This window comes from Pituophis catenifer, unplaced genomic scaffold (assembly GCF_029215685.1).
Source record: "Pituophis catenifer annectens isolate HBS135680 unplaced genomic scaffold, rPitCat1.0.hap2 SCAF_2, whole genome shotgun sequence".
In the NCBI taxonomy this organism is placed as follows: domain Eukaryota; kingdom Metazoa; phylum Chordata; class Lepidosauria; order Squamata; family Colubridae; genus Pituophis; species Pituophis catenifer.
In genome coordinates, this window is record NW_027256882.1 from 184,672,101 (window position 1) to 184,699,446 (window position 27,346).

A 27,346-nucleotide genomic window follows, 5' to 3' on the forward strand; every position below is an offset into this window, starting at 1 on the left:
ACCCAGGATCTTTTGAAATATATGGCTCAATGGTTCCAAGATCGTGTTTGCCAGTTCCTTCAGAACTCTGGGTTGTAATCCATCAGATCCTTGAGATTTGAAATCATCTAAAGTGGATAGGTGTTCTCTTACTATTTTCTTGCCTATTTTAATTTGAATTCTTAGTTTGTCTTTTACAGTTCTGTTTTTGGTAGGTTGGGCTATAGTTTCTTTTTGTGTGAAGCAAATGCAAAGAAAGAATTAAATAGCTCTGCTTTCTCTACTCCTGTCACCTCTGCCATTTTCTTCCATTAGTGGACTGATTGTTTCTTTAATTTTTTTCTTGTTTTTTATATATTGAAAGAAACATTTTAAATTATTTTTGACATTTGATGCAAGTCTGAGTTCATCCTGAGCCTTAGCTTTTCTTACTTTATCTTTGTAGATTTGGGTTATACGCTGATATTCTGCCTTAGTTATATGTCCTTGTTTCCATTTTTTATACTTATCTTTTTTGTCTTTCATTTTATCTGTGAGTTCTTTGTGCAACCATTTGGTTTCGTCTTGGATTTCTTATTTTTCTTTTTCACTGGTATTGTTGTCGACTGGACTTTTATAATTACATTTTTCAGAATTTCTCAAGTTTGTTGAATTATTTTCCCCTTTAAGTTTTTCATCCATAAAATCCTTCCCAAGCTCTCTCTAAGTTTGTTGAAATCAACTCTTTTAAAGTCTAAGACACTTGTTTGTTTGTTCCATCGCTTGTGTCTGTATTATATTGAATTCTAATGTGCATGGTTGCTGTTTGTTTATTCATTGAGGAAAATGTTCCGAAGCTACCAAAAAAACAAACAAAACCTGCTCTACAAAAGGGGAAAAATGGATCTAGGAAATTATAGGCCAATCAGCCTGACATCAATACCTGGAAAAATCCTGGAAAAGACAATCAAGCGGAGGATTTATGAATACATAGAAACAACAACATAATTCTAGAACCCTGCATGAGTTTGTTAAAAACAGATCATGCCAGACAATATTGCTTTTTTGATAAAGTAACTAAATTAGTGCATCAGTGAAATACAGTGGACATAGTATACTTGGATTTCAGTAAGACATTTGACAAAGAAGACCACAACAAGCATGAGGTAATTCCACACTGGAAGTGGCTACTGGATCGATGGCAACTCTAGCTCCCCCTAACTTGCTCTCTACCCTCCTCCCATCCATCTTTTTTGTTATCATATTGATGTAGTCATGTTATGTTCTTTTACATTGTTTATTTTATTGTTTTATTATTTTATTTCTGTTTTGTTTACATTCTTTTCATTTCTTCCTTTTTATTGTTGAAGCCACCTAGAGTAGCCCTGTGGTGAGATAGGTGTCAATTAAATTTAACAAAACTGAACCTTGAGGTACCCCGTTGCCTGCTTCCCTCCATGCAGATGTAGTTCCATTGAGGACTATCCCCCGAGTGCAGTTGGTCAGCAAACTGTGAATCCATCTAGTGGTAGTACTTTCTATCCCACATTGTGTTATATCCAGTACTCTTCATAAATGATCTAGATGAGTGGATAGAAGGGTAACTCATCAAATTTTCAGATGACAACAAGCTGGGGGAACAGCCAGCACTTTAGAAGCTAGGCTCAAGATCCAGAAGGATTTTGACAGGCTTGAACACTGGTTCTTAATCAACAAAATACAATTCATGTGGTAAGAAAAGTAAGGTTTTACAATTAGGCAAGAAAAAGCAAATGTACAGGTGTAGAATAGGTGGCTCTGCAGTGGTAACTTTGAGAGGGATCTAAAAGTCCTAGTGGACAACCACTTAAATACCAGTGTGCTGCAGCTGCAAAAAAAAAGCCAATGCAGTCCTAGGATGTGTCAACAGGGGTATAGTATCATGGTCACGTGAATTGTTCACTGCTTTTGATAAAACCATACTTTGAATACTGTGTCCAGTTTTGGTCACCACAAATCAAAAAAGATATTGAAACGCTGGAAAGTGTGCAGAAAAGAGCAGCAAAGATGATAAAAAAGACCAAATCATATGACAAACAGTTGATGGAACTAGATATATCTAGCCTTTAAAAGAGAAGGATTAGAGGGAACATGATAACTGTCTTCCAGTACTTGATGGGCTGTCACAAAGAAGGGATTGTCTAATTCTCTAGGGGGCACCAGAGGGCAGCACAAGAAGTAATACCAATAGGTGAAAACTTGTCCAAGACAGATACAACCTAGAAGGAAATTTTTTTTGACAATGAGAGCGATCAATCAATAAATTGCCTTCTAAAGCTGTGGGTGCTCCATCACTGGAGGTTTTCAAAAATAGACCGTACCATTTGACTGTACTATTTGACTGGGATGGTACAAGACTCCTGCCTTGAGAAGGGGATTGGACTAGAAGACTAAGGTCCCTTCCAGCCTCATGATTCTATAATTCTATGATTCTATATATTTATATGTGGCAAAAGTATGTAAATCTTTGCCTTCAAGAACTGTTATACCCCTCTTGGGCAGCAATGTGCAACTAAACATTTCCATTAATCGTAACTCAGTCCCACATGTTAGCTCAGAAGAATTTTAGCCCCTTCTTCTTGCAAGAAAGCTTCAATTCAAGGATGTTGGTGGGCTTCCTTGCATGAACTACCCACTTCAGATCCTTCCACAAAATCTATGTAGGACTTTGAGTCAGGACTTTGAGTTGGCCATTCCAAAACATTAACTTTTTTCTGCAATTTGAATGTGTTTGGGCTATTGACTTGCTGCATGACCCACTTCAAGTTTCAATTCACAGTTACCCTGACCTTTTATTGCAGAATTTGCTGATAAAATTCAGAATTTGTAGTGCCACCAATGATGAAGCAGCACAAAAGCAGACCGGAGGCCCAAACGATGATATTGACACCACCATGTTTCACAGATGGGATAAGGTTCTTATTTTGGAACATAGTGTTTGCCTTTTGACAAACAATACTTTTCATTCAAGCCCAAAAGCTCTCTATTGGTCTCAATTATTCACAGAACATTCTTCCAATAATCTCCTGGTTTATCCATGTAGTCTTTTGCAAACAGGCAGCATTCTTTTGGAGTGTAGTGCTTTTTCCTTGCAACCCTGCCATATACACAACAGTTCGTGTTCTCTCAACAGAGGTTTCTTGAACACTGACATTCCCTGGTACAAAAGAGGCCTTTAGTTACTTAAAAGTAACCTTGGCTTCTTTAAGATCTCCAAGAATATAAATGTTTTGCTCTTCTTGATCTTGGTTGGTCAGCCACTCCTGGGGAGGGTAACAATGGATGTTGAATTGCATCCATTTGTATACAATGTGCCTGACAGTAGACTGGTGGAGTCAAAACTCTTTGGAAATAGTTTTAGAATATTTTGCAGCCTGGTGAGCATAAACAACTTTTATAAGGATCTACAGAAATCTTTTCTGTTTGAACCATGATGCTACATGCCTATATTGTGAAGATCAGAATTTGATAACACCAAGAATTTTGTTCTTTAAATAAGGCAGGGCCTCCCACACTCACATCTGATTATTATTCCATTGATTGAAACATAAGACACTAATTTTCCTTTCCAGTGAGCCGATAATCCATCTTGAATTCATTTGAGTCAATTTAAAAGAAAGAATGACATTCACCCTAGGTGTATACTACAGGACACCCAACCAACAGAAGAAATAGATGAACATTTTGCTAGTCAGTTAACTAAGGTATGTAGGAACCATACCACAATAGTAATGGGGGACTTTAACTACCCTGACATCAACTGGGAGACCAACTCTGCATCTAGTGGAAGAACAAGCAGATTCCTGACAAACCTAGCATTCAACCTTGTCTCCCAAAAGGTAGAGAATGGAACCAGAAGGTCTGCCATACTGGACTTAATTCTTACTAACAGAGCTGAAATGTTGAGCTGATTTCAATAAATGTATAACTTGAGAAGGATTTCATGGATGAGAATTCTCAAGGGGAAAACAACCCAAAAAAGTTTGTGAAACTTAGAAAAGTACAGTTATAAAAGCCCAGTCTAGCACAGTTCCAGTGAGGAAGAAAAATAAGAGATATCAAAAGAAACCAGCATGGCTTCACAAAGAACTCTCCAATAAACTGAAAGACAGAAAGGACAAGTATAAAAAATGGAAAGAGGGGCACATAAGTAAGGCAGAATATCACCAAATAGCCCGAATCTGCAAAGATGAAGTCAGGAAAGCTATGGCTGAAAATGAACTAAGGCTTGCTACAAAAGCCAAAAATAACAAGAACAACAAAAAAGCTTTTTTCAACATGTAAAAAACAAAAAAGTCAAGGAAGTAGGTGGTCCATTAAAAAGGAGACAAAGGCAAGAAGATGACGAGCAGCAGATTGAAAGCAGAATGGTTTAACTCATTTTTTTGCATCTGTCTTTACACAAAAGGAAAAAACAGACCTATCAAAAAATCTGTAAAATAAAAATTAGGAACGCTAGTCAAAATAAGCAAGAAAATGGTAAGAGAACACCTATCCACTCTAGATGAGTTCAAATCACCAGGAAAAGGTGGATTACATGTCAGGGTTCTGAAGGAATTGACAGATGAGATCTCAGAACTACTTTCAAAGATCCTGGAGCACCAGGGAACTACCAGATGACTGAAAAAGAACTGATATAGTTCTCATCTACAATAAAAGGGAAAAAAACAAATCCAGGAATCTACAGACCTAGCCATCTGACATCAATACCTGGAAAGATTCTGGAAAAGATTATCAAGCAACAAATCTGTGAACACCTAGAGCCAAACAAAGTCATAGGCAGAAGCCAACATGGATTTGTCAAAAACTGATCATGCCAGATCAATCTTATTGCATTCCTTGACAAAGAGACAAAATTAGTGGACCAATGAAATGCTGTCCAATTTACTTGGACATTCAGAATCAGAATAGAGCTGGAAGGGACCTTGGAGGTCTTCTAGTCCAGCCCCCTGCTCAAGCAGGAGATCCTATATCATTTCAGATAAGTGACTGTCCAGGTGACATCCAAGTGACATCAGTAAGGCAATTGATAAAGTTGACCACAACCTATTACTTCATAAGATAGAAAAATGTGGGTTAGACAGCATCACCTCCAGATGGATTTGTAACTGGCTGACCAACCATAACCAACAAGTGGTTCTTAATGGAACTGTGGAGGGAAGTATGTAGTGGAGTACTCCAAGGTTCTGTCTTAGGCCCAGTACTCTTCAATATCTTTATCAATAACTTAGATGAGATAGAAGGAGAACTCATCAAATTTGCAGACATCAAGTTGGCAGGAATAGCCAATACTCCAGAAGAAAGGCTCAAGATATAGAAGGATCTTGACAGACTTGAACACTGGGCCCTATCTAAAAAAATGAAATTCAATGTAGAGAAAAGTAAGATTTTACATTTAGGCTAGAAAAACTAAATGCACAAGTATAGAGTAGATGGTAACAGGCTCAACAGTAGTAACTGTGAGAGGGAACTTGGAATCCTAGTGGACAATCACTTGAATATTAGCCAGCCGGGTGCTGCAGCTGCCAAAAAAGCCAATGTAGTCCTAGGTTGCATTTATACAGGGATAGAATGAAGATCATATGACATGTTAATGCCACTTTTTAATGCTTTGGTAAGACCACACTTGAAATATTGCAATATTATTGCATCCAGCTTTGGTTACGACGATAAAAAATGTTGAGGCTCTAGAAAGAGTGCAGAGAACAGTAGCAAAGATGATTATGGGGCTGAAAGTTAAAACATATGAAGAATGGTTGACATAGGAATTGGCTATGTCTAGTCTAGCGACATGATAGCAATGTTCCAATATCTGCCACAAAGAAGTCAGCCTATTCTCCAAAGCACGTGAAGGCAGGATAAGAAGCAATGGATGGAAACTAATTAAGGAGAGACCCAAAGTAGAACTAAGGAGAAATTTCCTGACAGAACAGTTATTCAGTGGAAAGATTTGCCCCCAGAAGTTATGGGTGCTCCAACATTGGAGGTTTTTAAGAAGAGATGGGACAACCATTTGTCTGAAATGGTATAGGTATCATCTGTTTGAGTAGTGGGTTGGGCTGGAAGATCTCCAAGCCAAGGTCCCTTCCAACTCTGTTATTTGTTAATCCTAAAGGGTCACATACATTTGTGAAAAAATAAATATGTAGGTTTGGGTCATTTTTCTCAGCAAATAAATGAATAAGCATGCTGTTTTGATTCATTTGTTTAATTGGGTTCTTTTTAATTAGTTTTTGGACTGTGCAAAGAATGCATTTTAGATCGTATTTATGCAGAAATATTGACAATTCAAAATGATTCACAGACTTTAAAGCACCACTGTATTTGGCACAGGGGCTATTTTATTACATAAAAGCTTCAGTTCTGATGTGTAACATTTTATGCATAACATATTGGTTGGTATTGCTTCCTCTAATCTCTGAGAAAGGTATATATGCACTATTATTCCTCTGTATTATTTTCCCTTGTCTGGTGAGATCAATGTTTCTCCGTGCTTTTCCTTTAAGTGCACTACTTCAAAGAAATTTGGTTGAGTGGGCTTGGCTTTTTTAGACAATCTGTTATTGTGCTTTCAACTAAAAAGACACTGAAGAAATTATAGATGCTGGGTTCAGAGCTAAAAAGCAAATGAGTTTATTTGGTGGTTTCATGAGAAAATGGAAATGCCGGAAACTTTGAGGGAATATCCTTTTAATACTAGGGACAGAGCACTTCACCTATCTAGTTCTGTTTTGCAATAGTTGCTCTTGCAAAGATTCTGATTCTTAATGAGGTAATACAATCTGGAGTACACATATGGCTAATTAATCCATTTTGAATGCTTATGTATTCATTCTGCTCAGATTTGAGGTATGGGAGATCTGTTCTTCAAAGTGCTATTTTACTCCCCTCTTCCCAGTTTTATAATTAGATTTGGTGGAATAGGATCTAATCTAGTATAAAATATATAAGAAGTTTGCCTTTGGCCAGTTTTCTCTGGAGGTTTAGGTAAGTGGTCAGGTAGTCTAATCACTGTATTATGCTTGTATAATCTGAGAGTTCTGACACTTCCATTTTCATGATATTTTACAGATAATTGTGCGAATCATAGAACAGTAATTTTTAAATACAGTATGAAGTCTTAGGAGTGTGTTGCAAGAAATTGGAGGTGTGTCTGAATCCACATCAGTAGAGGATTGCCTATTGAATGTATGAAATTGTGGTGGGCCTGCCAATTAAGCAGGGAATCCAATCAAAATTGCTTATACCTGAAAGAGTAGGTTTTTCTCTGAGGATGAATAATTTCTACTCCTTTGTGCACATTTTTCCTTTCATGGTATTTAAACATATGTTCAATTTTAATTTTTCAAAAGATTGCTATCTATCAAAACTTTGGAAAACAACTCCAATTCCAATGCAATTCCTATCTTCTCTTGCTGGCTGTGAGAATGTGGATTATGCTGCAGTAAGAGGAAGGTGGAAATCTGACTGGCTGGGCTGTTTGATATTATATAATGTGCTTCTTGAATATCAGAAGACGTATGAACCTATGAAAAATCCTTCTTTACCTCTTTTTCTAGCTTCTTGCAAGTTTGGTTATAGTATTGATGATGAGAAAGCATCAGGAGACTCCTCTTGACCCTTCTAACCATTTTTTCCTATATTTGTATCCCTTCTGTTTTCTGGATCTGAAAATATGGCTAGCTTTTGTGATTAATGAATGAAGGCAAATTTTGTTACCATATTTCCTTGAAAATAAGACCCGGTCTTATTTTCTTTTGACCCCTGAAAAAAGCGGCTAGGGCTTCTTTTTGGGGGTGTCCTAATTTTTTTGAGCTGCAGGAGGTGGTGAGCACAGTCACCTCATGGCTGCTCAGTCCCTTAATCGTGGCCCACGGATCAGCTGAGCTAGTGAAGGCTGGGAGTTCTGTCTCTCCAGGCGCCTGGAGATGTTTCCAGCACACTCTTGCTAGTCCCAGCACTGCCCACGTTGCCAGGTAATCTCGCAGCTGAGGGCCCCTCTCTTCCGCAGCTCACTTTGTGGCTCTGGAGCAGGCGGCAACCACAGTTTGTGCTCCGTCAGGCCTGGAGCTTGGGTGTTGGTCAGACTGCTGCTGCTTTCTCAAACAGCAGCAGCCGGATAGAAGCAGCGGGGAGGGGGGGCGATTCCGATGGGCCACATGGCTTTCTGCCTCATCGTAGCAGCAGCCTGATCAACATCCAAGTTCCAGGCCTGGCGGAGCACAAACCGTGGTTGCCGCCTGCTCCAGAGCCACAAAGTGAGCTGCAGAAGAGAGGGGCTCTCAGCTGCGAGGTTACCTGGCGCGGTGGGCAGGGCTGGGGCTAGCATGAGTGCACTGGAAACATCTCCAGGCACCCAGAGAGGCAGAACTAGCCCTCGCTGGCTCAGTTGATCTGTGGGCCATGATTAAGGGGCCAAGCAACCTTGAGGTGACCGGAGAAGGGAAGGGCTGCCTCCTGTGCTGGTCTTGCTTAACCCCTTCAATAGGGCTTATTTTTGGTGTAGGGCTTATATTAGGCCCACCCCCAAAAAATCAGGCTATGACTTATTTTCGGGGTAGGTCTTCTTTTCAGGGAAACAGGATATTAAGGCAAATGTCCCCTTTTCCTCCCCAAGATTAACAGCAGAAATTGTTTTCTTGCAATTGGTGATCTTTGGCTGTTCTCACTAATTTGCTGCCCAAAGATCTGAATCTGTTTCTTCTTCCACACAAGCATTTCTCTCCTTTGCTATCTTCAGTCTGTTTTTCTGGCTGTATTCTTTTAAAACTCCATTAGATTTTAAAATGTAAATGATTCCTGTTTCTGATTCTTTTTTAAATTTAAAAAGGAAGAACATTTAAACAGATATGCTTTCTGTTTAGTGTCTTGAAATTTTCAGCACTTTTTCATTGTTCTGTTGAGCAAATTGAATTAAAGCTGAGTTTGCAACAGCCCATGCCCTCCAGTGCACCATCCTTGCATATGAGCATTTGTACAGTTATGTAAATTACTTGGAAGTTTATGTTGGCAGTAAACTGAGCAGCTTTGGAAAGATGAAGATCCAATACTCTTGATCCCTTTCTATGGTTACTCAGAATTCTTGCCTACAACATTTGTAATGGTTATAATTTAACAAATTCATCTATAGCCATTAGGTTTGGCATGACTGTACTCAAACATGTGAACAAATTCCTCAGTACTGATTGCTCCTTTTCAAGTCATTACTAATCTGTGTGGTTGTACTAATTTGGTAGAAAAAAAATCTCTATTTAAGCTAGGTTGTACTAAACTTTGACTTTCTTTTTTCTTTTTCTACTCTAAAATTACTGGCAACAGTAAGAATGGTCAGTATAAATTTGGATATCTGAAGTTGAGCCCAGGTTTCTCTTGCATAATTTAGTTGAAAGGGTATTGGGATTTTGTTTGTTTGGGGGGCAGGAGTTGATTAGGACTCATTTTTTATCAGTAATCAGAAGGTACAATGTTGAAAGGTGTTTTTTTTTTCCTACAGCAGGGCATGAAAACTAAACTTTTTTGTGTTTCGTGAAGTTGTAGGCTTTAATGAAGCTGACTAAATTGTCTGTTTTCAAGATTATTGGCTGTTATAGCTGCCTGCTAGCTACTGCAAAGGATTAGCTTTTGATCATTTTGTTGTTCAGTTGCCCAATTGGTTGTGAGAAATTGTATTCTGTTTAAATATACATAAGCCAAATATGTACAGGTTATTCCTTGGGGTGGGGAGTGGGTAATTCTTATTATATATTAGGAGCCTTATTTTTAAAAACCCTGGAATAAGCATCACATAGATCTTGGGTGATGATTGGCTCATTCATTCTTTAGAACTGCTTTGCAGCACTTTTTTTTTTAAAAAAGAAACATATAACAGCTAACTTCAAAAAAGGATATTGTCAGGGTTCCAAGTAATAGTCCCATAGCAAGCAAAACTCTGAGGCAACACTGAAGCTCCAAGATGGCTCCGGTCAGGTCAGCTTCAGGGTTGACATATATTCTTACAGAATACAGAATAAAACAGTTGGAAGAGATCTTAGAGGTCTCCTTGATAAGTTTCCATCCACTTTTTGTCTTGTCCTCACATACTTTGGACAATAGATTGACCTCCCCTTACTTGTGACAACGCTTCAAATATTGAAAGACTGCTAATATGTCGACCCTAGTTCTTCTCTTCATTAGGTACTAGACATATGCAGTTCCTGCAAGCCTCTAGTCCAGGGGTCAGCAAGCTTAAATACTCAAAGAGCCATTTGGACCCATTTCCCACAGAAAAGAAAACACAAAGAACCACAAAACCTGGGTGGGCATGGCCAACTCGACATCACTCCGTCACATGACCACCACAACCCCCCCCCCCCCCCACAGCCACACTTCCTCCTTCCTGGAAAAATTATCCTGTCTTCTCCATCGAGGTCACCCACCACAAAAACTTCTTTTTTTTTCTTCTTTTCTTTCCTTGAAAGCTGATCTTATTATTTCAACCCGAAGTAAGATTTAAAAAAAAAAAAAGATTTGGGACTCTGATAAGAAACTAAATGGGCCTGGAGAGACCTCGGATTCTTTTGGAAATGAAAATGTAGTAAGTAGTGTTTCCTCTGCCCCAAACCAAGAAGCAGAAACGATTGCGAAACTCATATTTAATCCTGTCTATTATGGTTTGTTATTGTTAGTATTTATTAAAGAATGCTGTGTAGCTTAGAAGCTCTCAGCGAAAATAACAGCAGCTGTTGTTTGTGGCTGAAGCTATCCTGGGCTGTTATTCACAGACACAGACACAGACACAGACACAGACACAGACACAGACACACACACAGAGACACACACACAGACACACACACACACACACACACACACACACACACAGAGGTGGGTTTCAGCAGGTTCTGACCAGTTTTGGAGAACCGGTAGCGGAAATTCCCCCCCCCCAATTTTTTTTTATTTTTCGAAACACAAAACATAAAATACATCTTTTTAGAGCAGGTGCTTGTTCCGTCATATAATAAGTACAATTATTAAGATTCCCACAATCAATTTTGTTCCCATTTTTATCCAATTACATCTTTTTAAAAAAAAAGAAAGAAAAAAATCTTATTCTAAACATTTATCATTCAATTATTTCGCCCAACATTCTAGACTATAAACACCATTCTAAATCTCTATCATTTTAACAATCAATATTTCATATACATTTCTCAATTTTAATTTTAGATTTGATTACACCAAATCTATATTTTACCTCTTCTTGATCACAACTAATATCCAAATCTTATCAAAAATTTATTTCCCTTTTCTCTTAGTAGTTTATATAACTCCAATCTGATTATTTAACTGGTTCACAGTTATATTATTATTCTCCTGTAAAGTTTCTTCCACTTCCTCCTAATTTTATTTTTTAGCTGGTTCACATCTTGATCTGCTGCTTTCCAGCAAGGCTTGCCTCCACTCCTGACCTTAAATTGTTTTGGGTGCTTCACAGTATGATTTTAACTACACATCAACCTTTCTCCTTTACTCCTACTATATTTATTTTATAACTGGTTTGCAACTTAAATAGTTGCTTTCCAGCAGTGCTTTCCTCCGCTCCCACCTTTATTTTTAACTGGTTCACAACTATATTTCAATTATTCCCCAGGTATAGTCTCCTCCACTCCTAACTTTATATTTTTTGGCTAGTTCACAGTTTAGCTTTAGCTGTTACCCAGTATATGCTTTCCTCCACTCCTAATCTATATATTAATTGGTTCGCAGCTTTACTTTAACTGTCTTCTAGTGCATATTTTTCCCCGCTCCTACCCCTATTTTTAACTGGTTCACAATTATATTTCAACTGATCCCCAGGTATAGTCTCCTCCACTCCTATCTTTTTATTTTTAACTGGTTCACAGTTCATATAAACTGTTACCCAGCGTATGCTTTTCTCCACTCCTAACTCTTGTTTTTTTTTTATTGAAAAGTTTTACAAAAAAAAAAAAAAAGGGAATTTCCCCCCCCAATCCCCCCATCCTTTCCCTCCCCCCCCCGACTTCCCAGAGCAAAATACAGAGTATTTCAATTAACAATCATAAGCTAAATTAACCTATCTATCCTCAGACTACTAAATCCTCCCCTGAAACCTTAACTCCACTATAGATAGCATAATACTTCTAATACTTAACGTTCATTCATAAGCTATTTGATATTTTCTTGTCTGATACTTATTTTGAATATAATCCATCCATCTTCTCCATTCCGATACATATCTGTCTTGTGTATAGGCCTTCAAATACGCAGAGATTTTCGCCATTTCTGCTAAGTTCGTTACTTTCAGTGTCCACTCTTCAATAGTAGGCAAAAAATCCTTCTTCCAGTATTGCGCTACCAACAGCCTTGCTGCTGATATTAAGTTCAGAATCAATTTAGTCTCTAATACTGTACAATCCATCTTACCCCTTTCCAAAAGAAGAAGCTCTTTATAAGTAATCACCTCTGTTTTTTGCTCTATACTTATATTTTCTATTGCATGTCTAGGATTTGCCCATATGGGTATCTTATAGTTTAACTTATATTGATACTTTTTCCAAACTCTCAACACGCATTTCTAAGTATATGACCCTTAAACACTTTATCCACTTTTTTTTCATATAACAGATAAGCATGCCATCCATATAACAAGTCATAACCTTCTATGTTTAACATTCTTTCTTCAGTTAAGTTAAACCAGTCGCTAATTTGTGATAAAACAGCTGCTTCATAGTACAATCTTAAATTAGGCATTTTAAGACCTCCTCTCTCACGTACATCCTGTATAATTTTCAGTTTCACTCTTGGTTTCTTCCCACCCCAGATAAAAGTATTAACTCCTTTCTGCCATTCCAACAAATTTCTGTCTTTCTTAAGCACTGGTATCATTTGAAACAAAAATAAGAACCTAGGTAAAACATTCATTTTTATTGCTGCTATCCTTCCCAGTAATGATAGTTGTATCTTTTTCCAATTTTCCATTTCTTTCTGTACTTTTTGCCAAAGAACTTCATAATTGTTTTTAAACAATTTCGTATTTGAGGCTGCAATATATACTCCTAAATACTTAACCTTTTTGACTATTTCAAACCCCGTTATTCTCCCTAAGTCTTCTCTTTGAGATATGGACATATTTTTAATTATCATCTTTGTCTTATGTTGATTTACTTTAAATCCAGATACCTTACCGTATTGGCCTATTATATCCAACATGTATGGAACCACTTCTATAGGTTGAGATAAAGTAACAACCAGGTCATCTGCAAACGCTCTTAATCTATATTCCTGCTGTCTGATTACTATTCCTTTTATTTTATCAGATTCATGTAACTTATTCAACAAAACTTCTAAAGTTAAGATAAACAACAATGGTGACAAGGGACAACCCTGCCTTGTACCCTTCTCAATTTTAAAGACTTCTGTTAGACCTCCATTAACTATTATTTGTGCTGTTTGTTCCTGATATATTACTCTAATTGAATGTATAAAATACTCCCCAAAATGCATTTTTTTCTATTATCTTAAACAAAAATGGCCAGTTCAGTCGATCAAATGCTTTCTCTGCATCCAAAAATATGAACGCTGCAAGGACCTGGTTATTTTTTTCCAAATATTCCAATAAGATAATATTAATATAATAATAATTTGTCTAACATTATATTTCATTTGCCTCCCTTTTATAAAACCTGATTGATCATTATGAATTGTTTGTTGCATAACTGGCATTAATCTATTCGCTAATATCTTAGCAAAAATTTTATAATCAGTGTTCAAAAGTGAAATTGGTCTAAAATTTTCAGGTTTGGTACAGTTTTGATCTTCCTTCGGAATCAATGAAACAAAAGCTGTTCTCCAAGAGGGTGGAACTCCTCCCCCTAATTGAATTTTACAAAATAAAGCTCTAAGCGGTTCTACCATTTCAAACTGTAAATTCTTATAATAAACAGCTGTTAATCCATCTGTTCCCAGAGCTTTCCCTGTTTTTAACTGCTTAATTGCAACAATGATCTCCTCAGAAGTTATTGGTTGATTCAATCCTTCCCTCTGTTCCAACGTTAATTCCAGAATATTCCCTTCCTTTAAGTATTTATCTATATCTATACCTTGTAATGAGTCACTAGCATATAACTTTGTATAAAATTCTAAAAATTTCTAGACCGAGTCGTGCCTTTGCGGCTTCTGACCTGGCGCCGGTCTCACCTGGCTCCTTGGTATACTGAGGAGCTGAGGGAGATGAAGCGCCGGAAAAGACGCCTAGAGAGCAGTTGGAGGGCTAGTTGTTCTGAATCCGACCGAACACTGGTAAGATCTCATATTAAGAATTACCTAGTGGCGATAAGAGTAGAGAAGAGTAACTACTTTTCTACTCTTATTGCATCATCAGATAATCACCCAGCCGCCCTGTTTAGGGTGACCCGCTCTCTGCTCCATCAAGAGACGCGGGAAGACCCCTTGGAGGGTAGAGCTGAGGATTTTGTACAATATCTGTATGACAAAATTGCTCAGATTCGTGAACAGCTAGACTCTGACTGGATTGATCCAGAGGAGATGACAGGGGCAGGTCCTGAGAATATTATTTGGGAAGAGTTTGATCCTGTGACTCCCGAAAACGTGGACAGGATACTGAACAGACTAAATGCGACCACATGTTTATTGGACCCGTGTCCATCCTGGTTGGTACTGGCCTCCCGGGAGGTGACACGAGGCTGGCTCCAGGAGATTATAAATGCTTCTTTGAGTGAGGGTGTCTTTCCCACCGTCTTGAAAGAGGCGGTGGTGAGGCCCCTCCTCAAGAAGCCCTCCCTGGATCCAGCTGTATTAGCAAATTATCGTCCTGTCTCCAACCTTCGCTTTGTTGCAAAGGTTGTTGAGAGTGTGGTTGCACGACAACTGCCTCAGTACCTGGATGAATCGAATTATCTAGATCCGTTCCAGTCGGGATTCAGGCCCGGGTACAGCACAGAGACAGCATTGGTCGCATTGGTTGATGATCTCTGGAGGGCTCGAGACAGGGGTTGCTCCTCAGTCCTTGTCCTATTAGACCTCTCAGCGGCTTTTGATACCATCGATCATGATATCATGCTGCACCGGTTGGAAGGGTTGGGGGTGGGGGGCACTGTTCTACAGTGGTTCTCCTCCTTTCTCTCTGACCGGTCGCAGTCTGTGTTGACAGGGGGGCAGAGGTCGACCCCGAGGCCCCTTATATGTGGGGTGCCACAAGGATCGGTCCTCTCGCCCCTTCTATTCAACATTTATGTGAAGCCGCTGGGTGAGATCATCCGTGGTTTTGGGGTGAAGTACCATCAGTACGCTGATGACACCCAGCTGTACATCTCCACCCCAGACCACCCCAATGATGCCCTCGAGGTGATGTCCCGGTGCCTGGAGGCCGTACGGATCTGGATGGGGAGGAACAAACTCAGACTCAACCCATCCAAGACCGAGTGGCTGTGGTTTCTGTCGTCCCGATATAGTCAGTTGGTGCCATCTCTGACTATTGGGGGCGAGTCGTTGGCCCCCATAGATGGGGTTCGCAACTTGGACATCCTCCTGGACTCACGGCTGTCTTTTGAAGAGCATATGACGGCCGTAGCCAGGAGGACTTTTTATCAGGTTCGCCTGATTCGCCAGTTGCATCCCTTTCTGGATCGGGACTCGTTATGCACGGTCACTCACGCCCTTGTCACCTCACGCCTGGATTATTGTAATGCTCTCTACATGGGGCTCCCCTTGAGAAGCACCCGAAGGCTCCAACTGGTCCAGAATGCGGCCGCGCGGGTGGTAATGGGAGCAATGTGGCGCTCTCATGCAACCCCCCTCCTGCGCGAGCTGCACTGGCTCCCAGTGGTCTTCCGGGTGCGCTTCAAGGTTTTGGTTACTATCTTTAGAGCGCTCCATGGCTCAGGACCAGGGTACTTACGAGACCGCCTCCTGCCACCAATAGCCTCTCACCGACCAGTTTGCTCCCATAGAGAGGGACTCCTCAGGGTCCCGTCGGCCAAACAATGTCGACTGACGGCCCCCAGGGGGAGAGCCTTTTCTGTGGGGGCACCTACCATCTGGAACGGGCTTCCCCCGGAGTTACGAAACATCCAAGACTTACGCATATTCCGCCGTGCCCTGAAAACATTTCTATTCCAACAAGCTGGTCTGGCCTAACTCTCCCTTTTTAATTGGCTTTTAAACTGGCTTTTAAATTGGGTTTTAAACCTCTTTAGATAAATTTGGATGTTTTTTAATCTTTGAGCCTAAATTACTTAATCTGTTTCTTAATAGTTTTTAACTTCTATATGTATTTGTATTTATTATGGCTGTTCACCGCCCTGAGTCCTTCGGGAGTAGGGCGGTATACAAATATGAAAAATAAATAAATAAATAAATAAATAAATAAATAAATAAATAAATAAATAAATAAATAAATAAAAAAGCCTTTTTAATCATATTCTGTTGGTAAACTTCCTTACCTCTATATTCTATCTTACCAATGACTCGTGATTTCTGTTTTTTCCTCAGCATGTAGGCCAACCACCTACCTGGTTTATTGGCATTACAAAATGTATTATGTTTAGCATATTGTAAACTAGTTGCCACCTGATCAGCCATTAACATATTAAATTGCCCTCGTAATATATTTATTGTTTCTTTTACCTTCTTATCTCCTGGATTAAGTACAAGTAATTGTTCTTTCTTTTTATTTCTTCCTCTATCTCTTTCCGCTTCTTTTGTTGTTTTAGTCTATGTTTATTATTCATATGTATTAACATACCCCTCATATAAGCCTTACTAGCACCCCAAACCATTTCCATAGAGGTACCCTTGTTCATATTAATAGCAAAAAAATATTTCATTTGTTTTTTAAGCTCTTTCACATTTTCTTCATATCTAAATAAATTTTCATTTAACCTCCAAGACCTCCTTTCTCTCCTCTCCTGTTCAAATTCAACCCAAACCGGACTATGATCAGTTAAAATTCTTGGACATATCTTCATCTTCTTCACCCTAGAAATAAAATCATTTGTGGTTAGTATAAAATCAATCCTGGAGAAGGATTGATGTCTATCAGAAAAGAAGGTGAAATCTCTTTCCTCCATATTGCGTTCTCTCCAAATATCTCTCAGTTCTATATCTTCCATCATATCAAAAAAAGATTTAGGTAATTTTGCACGTGTTGAAGTCTTTGATAAACTTTTTTTATCTTTCTGTGTGTCTATTACTCCATTCCAGTCACCCATTAATATAAAAGATTTATAATCCCATTGTATTATTTTAGTGTGTAAAAATTTATAAAATTTGTCTTGTTGCTGATTAGGGGCATATATTCCAATTAAAAGCATTTTTCCAGTTTGTGTTAATAATTCAATTGCGATATATCTTCCTTGATCATCTGCCTTGATTAAATTAGCTGATAATCCTTTCTTTACATATATAACTAACCCATTTTTCTTCTCTGGCGCTGATGCCACAAAGTGTATACCTAATCTTGAATTTATCAAATATTTTTGGTCTAATAACCTAATATGTGTTTCTTGCAGGCAAATAACATCATTGCTAAATTGTTTCAAGTAATGAAATACTTACTTTCTTTTTTGTGGTGAATTTAAGCCATTAACATTCCAAGATAGAAATTTAGTTGCCATCTTTAGCTTTTCGAAGCCACATGAGCATCAGCTGAAGATCCTCCTCCACCTTACTCTTTGGCCTGGCCCCCCCACTGCTTCTGTTTTCTGAACTTCTTGAGATAAATCTTGAGATTGTTGCATGTTTAACTGTTGTTCTTGAAGTTTATAAGTTGATCGGGTCAGTCATTGTGCTTTCGGTTCTCCCTTCTTAAGTGGTTCCAGAGTTGGGGGTAAGCCCCCAAGATCCAGATCTTCTTCCGTGATGATTCCTCCAGCTGCAACTTCAGCATAGGTTTGTATCTGCTTTCCATCTTTTTCTTCTTGTATCATCTCCATTTTCTTTCTGCTCCCCCCTGGTGAGGGTGGGTATCCAGCCTTTAAAACATTAACATAGAAATCTTTTGCCTTCCAGACTGTGTTTAGCCAGTATCTTTCTCCACTATAAGTCACTATTAGACCAGATGGAACATCCCATCTGTATGCCACTTGTTGATTTCTCAGCTCATTTACCAAAAAGCCAACATCCTTTCTGCTTCTCAACATTTTTGGAGGGATCTCTTTCAAAACCACCACTTCTTGCCCAGCCACCTGAACCTTATTCTTGTAGGAAGCTTGTAAAATATCATTTCTAATCCTCCTGGTTATAAAGTAAATCACCACATCTCTTGGCAGCTGTCTTTGTCTTGCCAGGAGTTAACCCTGTAGATTTTATCAATTTGGCTTGCCACATCTTCTGGTCTTTCTTTAATTATCTATGCAATAGCATCAGCACAAATATCCTTTAAGTTTTCTTTGCTGTTTTCTTTCAGGCCTCTCAATCTCAAAGCAAATTCCATGGACCTGTATTGTAACATTACCAATTCATCATCCACTTTCTCTGTTTTAGTCATGACATCTCCCATTTTGCTTTCCAAATTTAAATTGGCTTCATTAATTTCTTCCACTTTCTCATCCAAATGAATAACAAGTTTTGACAATCCTGATACTGCGTAAACAATATCATCTCTTATTTGATTGTGTTTTTTGCAACCACTTCTTTAATTGATTTTATATCCTCCTCAACTTTCTTTAATTTCCCTTCCACAAGTACTGTTAAATTATTCATTGTTGTGGCTTGATTATTCATAGCATCTTTCATTGCTGTTGCTTGATTATTCATGGCTTCTTTCATAAACTCTTGAGAGCAGCCTCCTGACTCTGTGAATCAGCCGGAAGTTGTGCTTTCTGTGTCACCACTGACACAACTGGGGAACCTCCCCCTCCTTTAACAACTCCTGCTTAACTTGTTTAGAAGCCATCTTTTTTTTCCTTTTAAAAAGATCTTTTTTTTTTTCAAAGCCACAAAGTCCCTTGAACAACTTTAAAGTGCTTGTAATTTATAGTCTCTAATTTATTAGGCAAAATAGTCTTTTCTCCACAAGTTCTCACTTCCCAGCAGCTTTAAAAGTTCTCAATAAGCACTTTCGTTTCTGACTTTCACTTTCAAAACCATAACAAAGACACCATCTTCAGCCTCCAGCTCAAAGAAATTCAGTTTGAAACAAAGTAACTCCGGAGTTAAGCTCTGCTACTTTAAGGCTTGTTCTCCTGTTTCCACTCTGCCTGCGCTTGTAATCAATCAAACTCACTTTTGACAGCAGGATGGTCGTGGTGTCTGGCTCTGTTTAAACAGAGTTGCCTCGGATCCGGAGCTTCTTGGTGGGCTGGTTGGGGAGCTCTCACCCTTCAAGCCTCTGGAATTATTCCAGAGGACTTTCGGGGAGCTCTACTCACATCCACCAGCTCTCCTCTCCTTCTTCTCCCGATGGAGAGGTTTTTCAGCCCCCAGATTAGCACTGTCAAAGCGGCTTTTACGAGATCGCGGGGCTGGCGGTCTAAAGAGACAGTCCACGACGCCTGCGGTGCCAAGCAGAAGTCAACTCCTAACTCTTGTTTATTGGCTGGTCCACAGCGTTGCTTTAACTGTTTTCCAGCTCATGCTTTCCTCCACTCCTAACTCTTATTTTAATTTTTAACTAATTCCAAGCTTTGTTTCAACTGTTTTCTAATATAATACCTTCATCCACTCCTACCATATTTATTAACCTGGAGCAAAACTCTACTTTAGCTAATTTCCAAAATCATATTTCACATTACTCCTAGTTTCACATATTTAATTGATTGATAACATTTTGTTTTAATTATTATCTCACTTGCATTTTCCTCCCTTCCAACTTCTCTTATTCAATCTGTTAGCTTCAAATTACTTCACAATAAATTACCCATATTGTTTTTCCATTTATTCTCTATAGTTTAACAAATATCTTCCAATGTCTTAAAAAACCTTTTCTTCTAAATTGTTGAATCTACGGAAAATTCAAAGTTTAAGAAAAAGTTAAAGCCTCCAGAGATCATATTTTTCTTAAATCATTTGTGCTCTTATTTCTTAATCAAATTATTTGTGTATTTATATATATTAAAACAAGGTGGTGATAGTAATAACAAGAAAAATAATAACATTAGTAATTACAATAAAAAAATAAGGAAGTAATAGAGACATCAGTAAAAAGGGGAAAGGGAGTTTAAAAATAACAAAAAAAAGAATTAAAAATTATATTAGAAAAAAAAAGAAAAAAATAGAGAGGGAAGAAAAAAAAGCAAATGAGAAAAGAATAAAACAAAGAGAAAAAAGAAAGATAAGAAATAAAAAGAAAGCATGGAGAAGAAAGAAAAGTATCTCCTAACATTAATCATTCACCCAATAACCATTACATCCATTTGAATCAAAATGTGATATTTTGTTATCTTGTTACTTGATTTATTCCATTGTTTTTTTCTCCAATCTGTCCAAATGTATTTCTTTTCCCTTTCAATGTCATCAAAGTTATAAGTTCTGCAAAGTTAATTCTGGAACTATTCCATATATGGTATCATCATGTCTTCCTTTTGTTGCCACGCCTTTCTCTTATAATCACTTTTATTTAGTTCAGTTTCCATTATTCCATTTAATTTCTTCTTTCAAATCTTTCCTAAATCCTCCAATGAACAGATTATGTATCAGAAACCAAGGTCTCTAAGTCTTTTCTCAGTATCAATTCAATACAAGTAACAAGCAACATAGTTTCTCTTTTCAATTAACAAATAATCTGGGATTCATACTTTCCCTTCAGAGCTAGCAGCCATTTTATCCATCACCGTTTGTCTTTTGTCTTTACTTTTAAAACATAGTTGTTTCCTCTTCTCCTTCCTCTCTCCCAGATATAATCTAGTCTCACGCCACAAAATCAGTCTAGCCTCATTTATCCACAGGAAAAAAAATAAATAAAAATAGTTTAAAAAATTGTAACTAAGCCATTTCCACACAGTCATAATAAGTGCTTTCTATCAAACAGTCCTTTGTCTTTTAGCCCCTGTAGTTGTTAGCCGCTATTAAAACAGGGGCTCACTTGTTGCAATCCACATCTGAGGGCAGCTCCCGCCTGGGCAATTGTTAAACTCACCTGGCATACAAGCTCCCTGTTCTTCTCCGCTTCTCCTCCTCTCCTCCAGCACAATCTTTGTTCCCAGTTGCCGCAGTTTCGGGACAGCCGCCAAGGCTGTCGTTCCATTCCACTGGCGTGAAGGGAAAGCCTCCGGCCCCGAGGAACCTGCCCATTCCTCTCGGCCGCCCAAGGGGTCCCTTCTTGTCCCCCTGTCCCTTCAAGACAGGGGAGGTCTGAAGACCTGTCGGCGGCAGCTTGGCAGACGGGGTTTTGGAAGAGCTCCGTGGAGCTCGCCATTTCCCCGTCTGTGTCCCCGCGGCGCCAACCGGAAGTCTCCAGTTGCAGAAATTTTGAGTAGTTCGGAGAACCAGTAGTAAAAATTCTGACTGGCCACGCCCCCATCTATTCTCTGCCTCCCAAGTCCCAGCTGATCGGGAAGAAATGGGGATTTTACAGTATCCTTCCCCTGGAGTGGGGTGGGAATGGAGATTTTACAGTATCCTTCCCCTGCTACGCCCACGAAGCCATGCCACGCCCACCAAGCCACACCCACAGAACCAGTAGTAAAAAATTTTGAAACCCACCACTGACACACACCTATTTTTACTCCACTTTCCCTAGATCCTTGGGAAAGGAATGGCATCTTTTCCCCATCCCCGTCTTTAATAATCAGGACTTTGCACTGGCGCGAGATTTAAGCACACATTTTGCGGAGTATCTGTCTTACCCCCCACCTAGAAAAAAAACAGGATTCAGAAACATGAACCAGGAAACCCAGGGGGGAGTCCCCTCTGGACTTGGGGGAGCGGAGAGAGAGGGGGGGGGGGTTTGGGGGAGGGGCTACCAGTCTGAGAACTTGGCACAGTCTGTAGCTGCTGTGTTTTAGGCTCGTTGCAGCCAACCAAGGTCCTTCACTTCCCCATGGATAGGTGTTGTCTTACAATTTTCTTGCCGATTTTGACATATTCCTAATTTGTCTTTTATGGTATTACTTTTGATAGGCTATAGTTTTTTTCCTTTTGTGTAAAGACATGCAAAGAATGAATTAAGCAGTTCTGCTTTCTCCCTGCTGCTCATCACTTCCTTGCCATCTTTTCCCATTAGTGACTTTTTTCTTGCTTTTTTTTTACATTTTGAAACTTTTAAAAATTATTTTTGACATTTGTTGCAATTCTTAGTTCATTCTGAGTCTTAGTTTTCCTGACTTCATCTTTGCAGCTCAGACTTAAATGCTGGTATTCTGCCTTAGTTAGTCTTTGCAGTTGAGCAGCATATTAATAACAATAAAAATAATTTTAAGGTTATGCTATTTTTCTTAATTCATAATTGAAATTGGGTTATTACTAAAAAGCAAGAGAGTGAAAGTGCTAAAAATAAAAAGAATATAAGCTTTATTGTTTTTGAACCAATTTAATAGACTGTCTGGTTGGCTTCTGAAACAGAAGATTATCTTTCAGAGTTGTAAACTGTTCTTGAGATAGCTGTCTGTATGATTGCAAGAGTTGTTTCCTTAGCCAAGTCAAATTTACCTGATTAGTTACTAGTGCCAAACCAGCATAAGTCACATGCTGAATATTTTTTGGAAGTCCTTAATGGGAACAGAGTTTATTGAAATTCTGGACTCAGTAGTCCACTGAGATATAAACAGGAAATGATGGATGCATAATCTGTGTCCTGAATTGTGGCTGCTGACTATGGCTGACTTTGTATATTATGAATAGCTTTTTTAGAGGCGATTTCAAGATAAAGCATTGTTGCCAATATATTTTGGCCACTGCTTTCATTTTTTTCAGAGATTTTGTGTAAAGCTATAGGATTGCTGATTTCAGATATAATCTTACATGCTCTTGCCCTCTGTTTCATGCTGTGAAGTTCCACTGCCAATGTTTTTTTTTTAATTTTAATTTTTATTTGATTTATATGCCGCCCTTCTCCGGAGACTCAGGGCGGCTTACAATGCATTAAGCAATAGCCTTCATACTTTTGTATATTTATACAGTCAGGTCCAGAAATATTGGGACATCGACACAATTCTAACATCTTTGGCTCTATACACTACCACAATGGAGTTGGAATGAAACAAACACAATGTGCGTTAACTGCAGACTGTCAGCTTTAATTTGAGGGTATGTACATCCAACTCAGGTGAACGGTGTAGGACTTACAGCAGTTTGTATATGTGCCTCCCACTTGTTAAGGGACCAAAAGTAATGGGACAATTGGCTTCTCAGCTGTTCCATGGCCAGGTGTGTGATATTCCCTCATTACCCCAATTACAATGTGCAGATAAAAGGCCCAGAGTTCATTTCAAGTGTGCTATTTGCATTTGGAATCTGTTACTGTCAACTCTCAAGATGAGATCCAAAGAGCTGCTACAATCAGTGAAGCAAGCCATCATTAGGCTGAAGAAACAAAACAAACCCATCAGAGAGATAGCAAGAACATTAGGCGTGGCCAAAACAACTGTTTGAAACATTCTCAAAAAGAAGGAATGCACCGGTGAGCTCAGCAACACCAAAAGACCCGGGAGACCATGGAAAACAAGTGTGGTGGATGACCGAAGAATTCTTTCCCTGGTGAAGAAAACACCCTTCACAACAGTTGGCCAGATCAAGAACACTCTCCAGGAGGTAGGTGTATGTGTGTCAAAGTCAACAATCAAGAGAAGACTTCACCAGAGTGAATACAGAGGGTTCACCACAAGATGTAAACCATTGGTGAGCCTCAAAAACAGGAAGGCCAGATTAGAGTTTGCCAAACAACATCTAACAAAGCCTTCACAGTTCTGGAACAAGATCCTATGACAGATGAGACCAAGATCAGCTTGTACCAGAGTGATGGGAAGAGAAGAGTATGGAGAAGGAAAGGAACTGCTCATGATCCTAAGCATACCACCTCATCAGTGAAGCATGGTGGTGGTAGTGTCATGGTGTGGGCAAGTATGGCTGCCAATGGAACTGGTTCTCTTGTATTTATTGATGATGTGACTGCTGACAAAAGCAGCAGGATGAATTCTAAAGTGTTTCGGGCAATATTATCTGCTCACATTCAGCCAAATGCTGCAGAACTCATTGGACGGCGCTTCACAGTGCAGATGGACAATGACCCAAAGCATACTGCAAAAGCAACCAAAGAGTTTTTGAACGGACAGAAGTGGAATGTTATGCAATGGCCAAGTCAATCACCTGACCTGAATCCCATTGAGCATGCATTTCACTTGCTGAAGACAAAACTGAAGGGAAAATGCCCCAAGAACAAGCAGGAACTGAAGACAGTTGCAGTAGAGGCCTGGTAGAGCATCACCAGGGATGAAACCCAGTGTCTGGTGATGTCTATGCGTTCCAGACTTCAGGCTGTGATTGATTGCAAAGGATTTGCAACCAAGTATTAAGAAGGGAAAGTTTGATTTATGATTATTATTCTGTCCCATTACTTTTGGTCCCTTAACAAGTGGGAGGCACATATACAAACTGCTGTAAGTCCTACACCGTTCACCTGAGTTGGATGTACATACCCTTAAATTAAAGCTGACAGTCTGCAGTTAAAGCACATTGTGTTTGTTTCATTCCAACTCCATTGTGGTGGTGTATAGAGCCAAAGATGTTAGAATTGTGTCGATGTCCCAATATTTCTGGACCTAACTGTACAAAATCAGCTTATTGCCCCTACAAACTGGGTCCTCAATTTACCTACCTTAGAAAGGATGGAAGGCTGAGTCAGCCTTGAGCCTGGTGAGATTTGAACTTACAGTAATTGCAGACAGCTGGTGTTAATCACAATGCTATCAGTCTGCTGAGCCACCAGTTTTGTCTACTGCTTACTTGTTGTTCTTGACAGAATTGTCTATAAGATTAGACAGAGTTGTTTCCTTAGCCAAGTCAAAATTGTCCTACTAGTTATTAGTGTCAAAACAGTCCAAGTCACATACTGAATATGTATTAGAAGTTGATGGGAAGAGAGTTTCCTGAAGTTTTGGAATCATGGATTATAACCAGGAAACCAGTTCCTGTTCACTTTTTATTCATTGCACTATAGATATCTGTTAGTGATTTTTAGGCTTCAAACTGGATACATACATATTCCAACTAGGTTATTCCGTGTCTTGTGGATGAACTGATCTTTCTGGATTGCCTGTTGCAGAGCTATGGTCATGTCATATATCAAAGTCTGCTTCACAAACCTAGCATTTCCTGTAGTTGATATCAGTATTAAAATTTCTCTAGATACATTTTTTCGTAAATTCAAATGTTTGCTTCCAATTTAGTCTTACAGGATTATTTTACTTTCTCATTACTGTCATAAACCAGGCTGCTGTGGACTAGCAGTTCAGAGACAGTTTAAAGATGGAATCATCAGTGGACTTTCATTATTTGCCAAGGCCATGGTGCTGTAAGCTGAGGTGCTTTAAAGTCTTTTCTGTTTGTGTCCTGTTGCAGATAAGCTAGAATTTTAAGACATTGCATCAAATCTTCCCAAGCAACTCCCTTCTTCTTTTGTTCTTGAAGTTGGCTTGTTAATCTGTTCTTTTTTCTCCCTTCTCATCTCCCACTTCTTGATTTCCTCCAGGTCATCCGACGAGGCTGGCTGACCATCAACAATATTAGCATCATGAAAGGGGGCTCCAAGGAATATTGGTTCATCTTAACAGCAGAGAGTTTGTCTTGGTACAAGGACGAAGAGGTATGTAATAGATATCTGCTGCATGTCATGGGATGTCTTTTTCAATTGTTATCCTATTCCAGAAGAGTTCTGTTCTATTCTTCAATTAAAACAAAGCCAATTTGATTTTATATAAACCTTAGCTTAATGTATACATTATATATACCTTTGCAGAATTATATAGCATGTGTTCAAATTTTCAGTTGATAAATATTTTGGAATGGATGCTAGTGTGATACAGGAATTAGATATTTAGCAGGGGTGAAATTTGACCGGATCAGACAGGATCGGGCAAAATCTGGTAGGGACAATTTGAATTGGTTCACCAAACTGGTAAAAATCACCCCTGATTGGCCCCGTCCTTGCCTGCCCCCATGGAAGGCAGGCAAGCGAGCATGTCGGGGCCACGGGGAAGGGAGCTAGCAGCCTACTCCCTTCCCTGTGGCCCTGCCATTCTTGCCTGCCTTCCACATGGCTTTCCTGGTGGTTCCCCATGCCCGCTTGCCTTCCAAGGTCCAGTCCCACACCCAGCCCGTGACAGGAGATGTGCCGCTTCCGGGCCAGGCTGGCCACGGGTGGGCAGGCGGCCCTTAGGGGAGACGCAGTTGCTGCACTGGGGTTGAGAGGGGCGGCGGCGGCAGCATTCCAGAAGGGTGGGTAGATGTCCTGGAGCTGCACATGCGGTGCGCATGTGCAGCCCCAGGACATCCACCCTCCCTCCCAGAGCGCCATTGCTGCCCCAGAGCTCGCCTTCGCCTCTGCAGCCCGCTGGCCCCTTGGGGCAGTGCAAATACCGCATTTGCCCTTCTCTTTCTGGGCACAGTGCTTCTGCCAGCAAAGCCAGCAGCTCTGCGGCCAGCTGTTTTGCTTTTTCCCTCTTTTTGGGAGGCTCGTGGGAGGCTTGCACAGAGGCACCGGCATGGGGGAAGCAGGCAATCCAGACGCCCTGTGCTGGTGCTTGTTCGGTGCAGCTGCAGGCAAGCCAAGAGACAGAGGCATGCCTCCCCCATGCCTCTGCCTCCCCCATGCCTCTTCCTCCACCTTCTGCTGGTGCCACCACACAAGCCTCCCATGAGGAAAAAGAGGGAAAAAGCAGAGTGGCTTGCTGCGGAGCTGCCAGCTTCGGGAAGTGGCCCAACAGGCAGAAGTGCCGTGCCCAGAAAGAGATGGGCAAAAGTTATTCTGCGCTGAAGCAGAGGCATTCTAAGCCTTCAGCGTATCCCAGGATTGCAACTCTGAAGGCTTGGAATGGAGCCATTTTCGTGAAAGGCAGGAAAATGGGGAAGGGGATTTTTCTGCCTGTCATCCATTCCTCTAGCTCAGCACAGACTGAGGGAAGGATGGTAGGCAGGAAAATTCCCCTCCTCATTTTCCTGCCATTCGCGACAAGGCAGGAGGGGAGGGGCCGGGTGAGGCGCCCCTCAACGTGAGTGATGTCGATTTAGTCACGCCCACTCAGTTACATGAACCCCCCTACCAAGCCACACCTATCAAGCCACGCCCACAGAACCAGTAGGGAAGATAAGTGAATTTCACCCCTGATAGTTAAACTATAAGACTTATGTTCACTGTATGTCTGGGCCACAATCTTAGCCCAATCGAACTCATTGGGCAATG

At 39.8% G+C, this 27,346-nt stretch overlaps 1 protein-coding gene across 9 annotated transcripts in view; it reads left to right on the forward strand.

Annotated features, from left to right (window-relative positions):
• The window catches only part of DNM2 (dynamin 2), a 238,751-nt gene that overhangs the window by 171,765 nt on the left and 39,640 nt on the right, over window positions 1–27,346 (forward strand). For all 9 annotated transcript variants that reach the window (XM_070938319.1, XM_070938320.1, XM_070938322.1 and 6 more), the window contains one exon: window positions 25,637–25,750. In XM_070938319.1, coding sequence (XP_070794420.1) covers window positions 25,637–25,750 — 114 coding nt within the window. The remainder of the gene's footprint in view (window positions 1–25,636; window positions 25,751–27,346) is intronic.